General features: G+C 43.4%; 1 protein-coding gene across 1 annotated transcript; it reads right to left on the bottom strand.

Moving 5' to 3' along the window:
- Positions 1-506: 506 nt before the first annotated feature.
- LOC136523357 (putative 3,4-dihydroxy-2-butanone kinase) lies at positions 507-8,640 on the bottom strand. Its single transcript, XM_066517065.1, has 9 exons — positions 8,511-8,640; positions 3,964-3,971; positions 3,757-3,828; positions 3,585-3,674; positions 2,903-3,018; positions 2,081-2,215; positions 1,685-1,833; positions 994-1,058; positions 507-659 (listed from the first exon to the last, which is right to left on the bottom strand). Exons 1-9 carry the CDS (start codon positions 8,638-8,640, stop codon positions 507-509), a joined length of 918 nt encoding a protein of 305 aa, XP_066373162.1.
- Between the last annotated feature and the right edge of the window lie 3,316 nt (positions 8,641-11,956).

Here is an 11,956-nt window from a genome sequence, read left to right as displayed (position 1 = left end):
ATTTATTGTTCCAGCTGCATCATCCATATGGTAACTGGAATAGAGAAAAAATGCACTAAATTTTGGTCATATTTTACATGAAAAAAATGAATTATGTCATAAAATTAGCTAACCCAATTATAATATCAGAAAAATGATACAGAAAAAGACACTGATTGGAAATGGAGTGTGATACAGTGATACAACTAATGAGAATCATCAGCATCATGTGTATGATTTCCACTGGACAGGAACCAACGTTATATACTAAAGCTAGTAAAACCAGGTGGGAGTTCATATATCGTCTTTTTATCACATGTCAGCAGCACAATTATCATATTTCTAATCTACATTTCAAGAATAAAAAACTTCTTGCCAATGATTTGTAGTGCTTTTAACTTACCGCTTTTTCATATCTTCAAGAATAGCTGTTGCACCTCTACACATCTGAAAAGAACAGCAGTGAATTTCTCAATCCTAAAATAGCAGTAGTCAAATAAGCATTGAATTGAATTAGTAAACACAATTTAACTCACTGTGGTTCCACAGTCACCATCGCCCACTTTACTGTCCCATTCATTTAGGCTATCCTTGAGATTGATAATTGCAGTAGCACTTGCTTCAATAGCAGCCTCCAGGATACACCCTTGCTTGCTCAGCTCCTGAGATGGAGCAAAAATCTGCAGAAGAATAACAAATCATGATAACTGAGGGACTGCAAATGCATATGCCAGTGTGATAAAAGACAAAAAAAATGCAGAACAGTCTTGAAAGTTCATTGAAAAGGGACAATGATAACAGAGCCCACGGTTTTCCCATTCTCTGGATCTGGCATTGAGAAACTGAGACGAAGCAATACCACATAACAGCTTGAAATTAAAAAAAAATTACACCCATAACCCCTAACCAGCAAACAGCTACTTGCACTTCTTGCACGCTTCCACATTTGATCACAGGTGAACTGACGGCCTCAGAAAACAGATCGCAAAAATCCAGATAGGGAATTTGTTTTACCTCGTCATCCTTAATTGAAGGTGATGGTGGTAGAGGAACAGGAAACTTTGCTGGTGGACGGTTTCCTACAGTCAAGTGATCAACACTAAGTTTAGAAAATTGATTCATAATTGAAAGGTTCTGATAGAGCTTAAAATATTTTTCCCCCGTGCTGAAAACATGATTCGGAAGTTTTGATAGTAGTCTATGTGTCTCAATAATTTCCCATTTATCTGAACAACCTACACTTGTTATAGCCTTGAATCAATGTTCGCACAACACAGATCGTAAGCGAGTCTTTAGTATGTACTAAGAAAAGGAAATGTGTGGCAAGTGAGATGATGGTAGAAGGGGAAAAATAATGAAAGGAAGATAACAGTACAGGTCCAATTTATACACCAGAAATAAACTGACTACAACATTGTTCTAAAATGTGACCATCCCACCCACCCACCTAGCCTTCACCTAGGTGTGAGTTAAATCCTTCCTCCTAGCACCTAATCATCCAATTAGCCACTCGCACCAATCAACCACCCGCTTAGCACTGATTAGCCACTAGACATGGAGCCCACCGAACACCTAGCACCTTTTAGAGCGCTTCAGAGCAATGTTAGAGAACACTAGCTAAAGGCACTCCCTCCATTCCAAATAATAAGTCATTCTGGCTTTTCTAGATACATAGCTTCGGTGGAAGCAGGCCAAATTAACTCACCTTCAGAACCAACAGGCCAAGCTGGAGCTTTAGTGGGAGCATCAAGTCTCTTCAAAATGCTATCATCGGACTTCATAATGGTAATAGATAATCCTGCAAAGGGAAAGAGTCTGAAACAATATTGCCTGCCTGCCTGGTTACTTAGGAAGCTGAGTCAACGTAAAATGCTGACATATGCATTGTGATTAGATAAACAATTCCACTTAAGTCAACTGCTCGTATATCAGATGATTATGAACAATATATAAAACATTTTCGTTTGTGAGCGTGACGGTTGGAGCAAAGCAGTTATCTTGACCAGTGAATGACTTACGAGGTTTGGTAAAATCATGTTAACTGAATGTAGAGATGACAAAGCTCATCCACATCATCATTTCGAGGAATCATGCAAAAAACTGATCTGCCATATCAAGAGATGTCATAAGTGTGCCAGTGTACACTCTATCAACAGCAATGCCATACACCAATTGCAACTCAGGAACTGCTTTTCTCGCTGCGATCATAAGTTCCATGATAGGAGTGGCTCCTAATCTGCACATTAGAGATGGGGTTAAAGAACAAAGTTACAAACTGTACTCAATTCAGAACAAAGTGGGGAGAAAGGAAATAGCTACAGTTAAAAAGTAAATAAGTAATGTACACTTTCAAAGAGATCATCAGAAAAAGTGAATTATAATCTAAGTACGATTTATATGGATAGACAATATTATAACCACGCTGCCATAAGCTCTCAATCCTCTCATATATAGCGTTAAATACATTTTGTAACAACTAATAAGCAGAAGTAATTAATGTAGTAGGTAGGCCAAAGTTAAATTTGAAAAAAGAAAAAATATTTCTAATTCTATGTCTGACTCAATCCTGTGAGCCCTTCTAGCTATTCCAAGTCTCTGGCCTATCCGAACCACGTAATGAAGTGCTATAGAGATATGATGGTAATAAGTAATCTTTCAGGAATTCAAAATGGATGCCCCCTACCCCGGCCACCATCAACAAACAAAGAAATTATCCATAAAAGACGATGACCTGGGTACAAGTGACATTAATATGCAACCTTCTAACCAGATCCCTTTGATGTATGACGAGGGGAGGTAGAAGTCTCCAACTGAAACATACTCATAATTTTTAAATTGTTGTTGCTTTCCCATGTATGATATTTTTTTCACTGCAAGTCTAGTGTTGTATATCCGGGATAAGTTTACTAGAAACAACTTTCACAGTAACCCATAAAAAGAAAGTGCAACTCCCATCGTACCAACAACCTCAGATGCATGCTTTGCTTCTGCAGCAACCGCTACAAGAGATAAACCAGCATCTGCTGCAGCCCCAGCAACCTATGGATTAAACAAACTTAAAATTAGACATTAGAGTGCGAGAAGAAATTTTACAAGAAATCATTGGCTGCTTCAAGTTTGAAATCCATGCAATACAATGCCAGAATTTCTTCCAACAGAAAGGATCTTATATGCCAAAAGTCAAGATTATTGAAAAACTAATTATTACTTACTGTTTCCCCATTCCAAGTCTAGCACCTAACTGTACAAGGTTTAGTCACTATATTTGATGTACAGGGTGCAGGGTGCTGGCTTAGATTAGAAACGTGTGTTTCATGAACAAGCAGTATATCTTTGATTCCAGTTAAGATCACTATTGGTTAGTGTTTAGTGTTCATCTTAATATAATGATACGCCGCACCCATTATTTTAGATGAGCATAGTGAATAGTTAAATACTTAAATTAGAGGGAAAAGGCTGCTTGCATGAAAAAGTAGATCAGATGAGTGTTAAAGAGATTTTTGCAGGTCAACTTGGCTGAGTGAAAGAATGTAACATGCCAGTAACTGGGGATGAGCCTAAGAGGAAAATCTAGGATAGAAAATACAATGGCAACAACAAAATACCTTATGCACAAGAATTGTTCCAGCTAAACCTCTTCTACCAGCTATCCCTCTAGGTGGGGGAAGGGCACAATCATCTCCAACAATGACCATCTACAATTGGAGGATAAATGATACATAGTCATTAAAATTAATATGATCTTCCACACAACATAGTAATATGTGTGTTTTCAACCTCCATCTTATAGCCTTCAGATTTTGCCTGCTCAACAGCTAATCCAAAATTCAGTCTATCACCAGTGTAGTTCTGCAAATGTTTGGCAATTGAAGGTAAGAAGAAATGAAGCTTAGTAAGATGAGAGCAGTGCAATGCTTCACAGTTTACACTTATAAAATTGAACAAAATGGAGCACTGCAGTTTAAAAATAATGGAGAAAAGTACCAGTATCCCTACATCAAGCATACACACATTTATCCAAAACAGCCCACAGTTTGGCTCCTTTCAAAGCAAATACAGATGTACCACAGACTTCTTATTGAACTAAAAATTGATATGTCCCAAGCAAATTTCAGAAAAGCAAATGTTATCCCTCCTCTCTATCCATTCATGCATGAACACAGGACGATAGGTGGAGGAGATGACAAGGCTCTCAAGTACTCTGTCTATCCCAATCCAAAAGACAGAGAACCTAATATATTTACGGAGGTCGGGATGGTACATATTGGAAATATTTGGGATAAATATAGCAAGCACCACCACTATACTATTTTGCTAAGCTATAAGAGGTATAAACATACATACCTAATTAAATATGGAAAATATATTTCCAGAAGAATTATGAGAGTATAGGAAAAACCATTTAGACCATGGTTGTCTTCTAAAAATCAGAATAATACCATAGTTATTCATCGGTACTTACTTCCTGCATTTAAAATTTGAGGTACTTGGTGCTTGCCGTTGTAGCTTGCCCGTTTACTGTTGCCTCCCTAGTTGGTCGGTGCCTCAGCCTTAGCTGTCCTGCACTGCGCAAAGGGGAAGATGGAGGGAGGGAGGATCTGGGTGAGGAGCCATGAGACGGAGGACGGATCTAGGTGACGAGCCATGAGACAGAGAAGAAGAGGGTGAGGTACCTCCAGATCTGGCCGCCAAGCCGATCCGCCGAGGAAGAGGCCACGCGCGCGTAGACGGAGGCGTCGAACACAGGCACCTAGGGTTTCGATGTTTCGTCGAGCCCAGGAGAGCACGTAGACCGGTGGGAGGAAGCCGCGTCGGGGTGGCAGCCGCGGCAACGGCCACCTGTGGGAGCTCGCTGGCGCCCATGCACCGTCGTCCCGCACTCGCAGGTGGTCTTCCCTCGCGGCTCTCCTCCCCTTCTTCCAGTCCGATCGGCCCAGAGGAGGTGGAGGGCCGGTGAATGGGTAGTGGCGGACATGGAAGGGGCGTGGTGGCGGGCTCCTCTAGATCCACCGTTGCCGACTTCAAAAGTGGGCCCGCTTGCCGGCACTGGCCGCGTCCGAGACACCGTGTGCAGGAGAGGCGACGCCGGCACCAGATCTGGGGCAAGAGGTGGCCAGAGGCACGACGAGCCGGGAGGGGCCGCTCGCCAGGACAGGTCGCGCTTGGGGTGCCATGCGCTGGAGGGGCTGGGCGACGGCAGATCTGGGGTAGGCGGCGCGTCGGGCGGGGGGGACAGCGGACTTGGGCAGCGGCGGCTAGCGCGCCGAGATACCGGAGGAGGGCGGCGGCCGGGTGGGCTAAGTGGCGGCGGGCGCCGGGCGTCGGACCTAAGCTGGGAGCGACGGGATGGGGTGGGAGCGGCAGATCTGTCTCGTGCGAGCGTGGGCGGCGCGTAGTGCTGCGATGGGGTGGGGGTGCCGGCCGCGTATGGAGGATTTAGGTCTAGGTGGTTTTGCGTTTTTTTTCACCGCCTTTTCTATTCCTAAAGACAGGCGCCAAAGTTAAAAACCGGGCGCCAATGCCAAATGCAAGTGGGCGCGCGAGCTCAATGTAAGTGGACGCGTGAGCAAGGTGGGGCCCTTTTTTTTAGCGATAAACGGATTGATCCTATACCTGTTTTCAGTGACAGATAGTTCGACGTTAAAGATGATTACCTATAGCGACAGACAGTTAATCTCTAAATAGAGAATTAGTGTCAGATCATCCATCGATAAAAAAAGTTTTAGCGTCAGATGTCTGACGGTGATATGGTGTTGTGGTGTAGTGAACACTGTGTCAGTCATCTACTTGAACCAAACACTTCCTCTATCCCAAAACATATGGTGCTGATATGACTTGGCGTGGTATCAAGGTCATACTTTGACTCCTAATTTCTCTTTCTCTTATATAATATATTAATATATATTTTTTGGCAGCAAAAGTTTTATCATTAGAAAGCATTTACAAAATACAAATACAAGTTCGGTGTAACCACTCCTGTAGTATAAACTTTTAATATAATTAGGTTAGCTGTTAATGAAAAATAACATAATTCAAATTTTTAAAAATACATGCCTTATATTTTGAGAGTGACTAGCTATTGATTAATGTGGTTGCTTGTAGATCGGACCTGCCCAAACGTCGCCGCCGGTGAACAGCAACAAACATGCATTGATATATGATTGCAAGTTGTAGCACCTGTTCTAGCGTGTAGGCAAGGGACTTGCCGCCTGGTGTTTCCCCACTTGGGCTTTCCCATGGAAATGTGGATGTTAGGTGCTCACCTAAGCTCCATATGCATATATGATCATTCATTTCTGATGACATGAGACATATATATGGAGGAATCTTGTAGGGGCTGGACCAGGTAGGAATTCCCTGCTCATGCAAACTGAGATCGTCAACTTCATGCATGTTTAATGTTTTGATGATCTATCTGCTCTTTGGTTTGGCAGAGAGTCCTGCAGGTGCAAGGAACTGACAATGCATATATCTACAAACCTCAGTTTGTTTGGTGCTAGTATATATCATGAATACATCAATGCATATACTATCTAAGAAATGTTTTTCCACATGCAGCTCATCATTCAAGGACCTGATGTATACATACATATATATGTGGAAGGTTTTCATTTTTTTCCCCTGGAAGAAGTGACCTGATGATGAACACAACAACTTTCTGTTGAATCTGCACAAGTAGTCCATTGCATTGCATAAATAAAACAAGCAGCTAACTGCTGATGGCGTGTGCTTATAATAACAAACAGCCAATTGGCGTGTGCTTATAATAACAAGAACCTGACTGTCATGACATGCTGCTGCTACATGGTTTGATTCATTGTTTTTTTCCTGGTTTGGGGTGTTTGGTTCCACCTCCTAAACCTTTTGACATATGCATGGAGTATTAAATATTGATTATTTATGAAACTAAATGCACAGATTGAGACTAATTTACGAGACGATTTTTTAAGCCTAATTAGTCCATGATTTGACAATGTGGTGCTACAGTAAACATATGCTAATGATGGTTTAAGTAAGCTTAATAAATTCGTCTCGCGGATTACTAAAAACTTCTGTAATTTATTTTTTTATTACTATCCAAACACCCCATACGACACCTCATGTGACATCCGATGTGACACCTCTTAAACTTTCTATCAGCATTTTCCAGAATATTTCGAGATTAATCTGAACGCAAGGTCTAGCTGATCTGGCATGCTTCTCTAGTTCTCTCTTGACTATGATTGGAACTTGCAAGGAAATGTCAGCATCAAGCAACAGGCCGGCCTCCCAATAAATGACAGATTATAAACACACACAAAATTCCAACATCACACAGCTCTTGCTTTCTATTTCCGGCGGATCGTCGACTGATCGTTCTACTGTAGTACTGTTACGTAGTTTGTCAAACCACAGTTACTTCATTAAAATGTTATTTATGTGACTCACAAAATCATAATCACAAGTAAGCGTAATACTAGATTTAAGTATAAATCTAAACAGCAATTTTGTGTCAAAAAAACAATGGACAACAGATTGGTCGAAATTAAGACTAGTCCTAACGGAACGTATGAGGTAGTAAAAAGTACAGTTGGTAGACAAGACAATTTTTTGTCTCTGAAGTTGGTGAAGCAGACAAGGCTGGCCACCTCTATAATATTATTGTATATATAGAATGAAGAGAGAGAAAAAAACACAGAACAATAATGAGAAGGAAAGTGCATAATCATAGATGGCCAACGGGCCGGCCCGACATGGCCCGGCACAGGCCCGTGAAAGCTTGGCCCGATGGGGGTCGGGCCTCCCGGGCCGTGCCTGGCCACGGGCCTGGCCTTCGGCCCAGGTACGGCACTATGGGCCATTTTTCGTGCTATGCCGGTCCGCTAAGCACGACCAGAATTACGGGTCGTGCCAGCTCACAGCCCGTTACCCTTGCATTCAAAGAATCAAACAGAATCAAAGTCCAATACATTCACAGTTTCATACTTTCATTTCATTCACAGAATCATACAAATACAGAATCAAAGTCCAATACATTCACAGTCCAACAGAGATTTCAAACTCCAAAGCCAACAGATAACAGAAATAACTAAAATGAGCTGTTTAGTGCAATGCCGTCTCATTAAAAACCTTCTTAGGTAAAACTCACCCTTATAAGAAACTCTAGAAAGAAAAAAAAAGAGTGCAACTAGCTCTTAGTTAAGTCTTACAAACCATTGTTCAAATGATAGATAAGTCTCAGAGACACTCTCTCACACTCTCACTCATTGTCTCAGTCCCACATTCAAAGTCACATACACTCTCAGTCTCTCACTCTCTCACATATCACTCTCACACTCACAGTCACATACACTCTCACTCACAGCACAAATCACACTCACACTCACTGTCTTAGTCCCACACTCACATACACAGAAATAGACACTCTCACTCTCTCACAAATCATAGTCTCACACTCATTGTCTCAGTCCCACACTCACGTATACTCACCCTTTCACAGTCACAAATCACACTCACACTCTCAAGAGTCAAGTCTCAACCTCACTAAGTACCAGGAGCATCAGCAGCAGCTTCATCTTCATCAAGGTACAAGTTCTTGAATGAGTCTTCCAGCTCTTGGTTGTCAACAGCATGCTGTTCTCTTCTTTCTCCTAACTCCCAGTCCTTTATGCAGGTCAGCATCTCCACAGTCTCTGGTGACAAGCGCCACTATCATTCCTCACTTATCCTATCTGTCAAATTGAAACAAGACTCCGAAGAGACAGTAGATACAGGAACTGATATGATATCTCTAGCCATTATAGACAGGATTGGAAAGGTTAGCTTATGGTCACGCCACCACAGAAGTAGGTCAAAATCATCCTCATAAGAAGTGGCATTGTCATTGTCTAAGTAAGCTAAGAGCTCACAAACAACAGAAGTAGATAAAGATGAAGTGGCAGGGAGAGGGGAAGAACCAACAACACCTGATCTACGGCCAAAGATTCTTCCCCATGCCTGCTTTTTCTTACCTGTATGATTTGATGGTTGTGCAATCCTTTGAGACCTAGCTGCGCTAAACTTGCTCTCATATGTGTTAAACGGTTTATACAATTCAGTTTTGACATTAGCATAATATGAACTATACTCAGAACTAGTACATTCACTAAGTAATTGCAGCACATTAAAGAAACCTCTCATCTTAGCTCTAGGATCAAGAATGAATACATATCAATATAACAGAGGTATATCCTACCAATATTTAAGTAATTTAAGCTTCATAGGATATACAATAGCCCTCAGATTTTGATCTTTTCCACAACAGCAATTCTATCAGTAATGTTTTCACCAGAATGTTTAACCTCAATCAGCCAAAGACCAATAACCCTTTTCTGTAATTTCCAATCAGCATTCACATAGTGAGCAACAACACTAATATAGTCCTCCTTAGCATTACCAGACTAAATGTCTGAAGTCAAAGCAACAGAAAAAGCAACAGACAATACAAAATTCTTAAGCATATCACAGTGTTCAGTAAACAGCTTTCTGAGATCTCTAGTGGTGGTCAGTCTAGAAACCTTGGCAAACCTAGGGTTATGAGCAAGAACAATGTAATCCTCCCAGGCCTGTGTCTCACCTATACCTAATGGAAGATCAAGCCTAGCAATCAACCGACACAACTCAGATCGAGCAACAGTAGGATTGTAGTCCCAGTTATGCACATATCCATTAGGATTTTAAGAAAGTCTAGACTAAACCCTAGCAGCGTGATCAGCCTTTTTCCAACTAGATTTCTGGTGCCTAATCAAATGGCCAGTGCTAGCAGAAGATCTAGTAGACAATTTACTCTTACATATTTTATAGATAGCAGCAATTTGAATCTGTGAACCTTTCATAGTCTCATAAATCTCATCAAAATCAACCCAGACACCAGATTTACGCTTACCAACAGATGAGATACCATCTGTGTTGTTGGAGCTGACTAGGGTCCCTATCGCTGTCGCCGATGGCGCCGGCGCTACCCCTCCACCACCGTCGCTGCCGTCCAGATCAATCGGAGCAGAGCCGCTACCGACATCGATACCCAACAACGCATCAGCGTCATCAAGGATGTCATCGTTGTCCTCGGGGACCAGCCCTACCGTGATCATGTCATCGTTGCCGGTGAGTAGACAGACGACATCGTCGTCATCCGCCATGGCGACCTTGACCGTGGACGGCTGATCTCCAGCACCGTTCCTCAACGGTGCGCGCGACTGCCGTGCCCGGTCTATGCCACAGGAAGAGGACGAGGCATCGGCAACCGACCTGCGCAGAGGAGAAAAATAGAGAGATAGAGATAAGATCCTGGGTCAGTCACTCAGTCTCAGAGACACAAAAAGACAGATCTAGGGTTAGGGTTAGGGCTAGGGTTCGTGGACTACCTGCACAACCGGAGCCCGGTACTAGAGACGACGACGGCCACCCAGAGGAGAGACACCGATTAGAAACGACGGCGAACGACGGAGGAGGGACGGACAGGAACACGGTCATGAACTCACATAGTTCACCAAGAGCAAGAGGTCGAGAGGAGAGAGGGAGAAGGGAGGAGAGTGGAGACAGGGTCAAACAGGCGGATTGAGGTCACTGGAGTCGGGGACGATGGATGAAAGAGAGCTCAGATTCGCCACTAGTGGATCGTGGATGCGGCCGATGCAGGTGAGAGAGCAGAGATGCGCCGCGGCAAGGCAGAGAGAGTGGGGATTAGGGTTATGGTTGGGAGCGGGCGAGCAGCTCACCTGACTCTCCCCGCTTATATACTCGAGCGGGGGCGCGGGGCTGTGGGCTGCGGGCCTGCGGCCTACGGGGAGGGGGCTGGCCGGTGGCATGCCGTGCCGCCAGCGGGCCTGCCGTTGAGGAGCGGACCATGCTGTGCCAGCTCACGTGCCTGGGGTAAGGCCCAGGCACGGCTTGCTCCTTCGGGCCATGCCAGCCTGGGCCCGCTCATCGCCGGGCCGGGCCGTGCTTGGACAGGGCCAAAAAAAAAAACGGGCCTTGGGCCAGGCCGACAGGCTCGGGGTGCATGGCCATATATAGTGCATATACGTGACTATATGATATATGATATAGTGGTGAGATACTTCTCCGCTCACCATTTCACCAAGTTCTTTCACCAAATGCCTCCAAGTACTGCTGTCTCAACGTTTCATTATTATAATATATAAGAGAAATTAAATGGCCTAGCTAATACAACTTTTAACAAGAAAAAACTAGGCTAAGCTAAGCAACCATACAAACTAGGGAAAAAAACACTCGCCACGCCAACAATTAGCACAGCAATTTATCATCATCACCAATAAAATGCTGGAAACAGATCCATCAGATGCTGTTGCTTCTAAAGAAGAGCCATGCCTTATAATAATCTCTAACAGTTCCCAAACAGTAAGCAATAACTATTCATAATGGTGATCTCACGAGACACAGCTACTACACATCAAAGAGCTCAAGACACACACGAAATGCCCAACAGTTCGTCGTTGGGGACAGATTTGTGCGCACCTATACACGCGTGCTACAATCTTCCAATGCGGAGGCATGAAACATGAATGGACCATTTCGATGAACTATAGTACCGGAGGATCATATCAAATGCAAATGCAATCGATTAAATTAAATCTGACAGTGAGAACGATACCATGCTCATGCTATTAATCTGCTCATCATGGGTTTCAGGCTTTCAACAGCAGGGACGAGACGACGAAGCTCCATACGCCCATGCTGCTGTCAACGACGTACTACGTCGATCTCTTCATTCAGAGTAGTGCTGGGACACATGGCGAGGCGTCCTCTCTTCGTTCATCAGGATGTGTAGCTTTCAAATAACCGCGTCATGGTAATTCGCTTTCATCGATTCATCATCGATTGATCGATCGATGTGGATATGGCTGATTGTCCGGATTCGGCCGACCACGCTCTTCAGTCTTCATCGATCCCACACGGTAGATAGGATCGAATCCAGAAATGGTTATGCCGCGTGGTA

The sequence above is a fragment of the Miscanthus floridulus genome, chromosome 18, assembly GCF_019320115.1.
Source record: "Miscanthus floridulus cultivar M001 chromosome 18, ASM1932011v1, whole genome shotgun sequence".
NCBI lineage: Eukaryota > Viridiplantae > Streptophyta > Magnoliopsida > Poales > Poaceae > Miscanthus > Miscanthus floridulus.
Note: the sequence above shows the minus strand (reverse complement) of the source record. Positions and strands in the feature narration are given on the sequence as shown.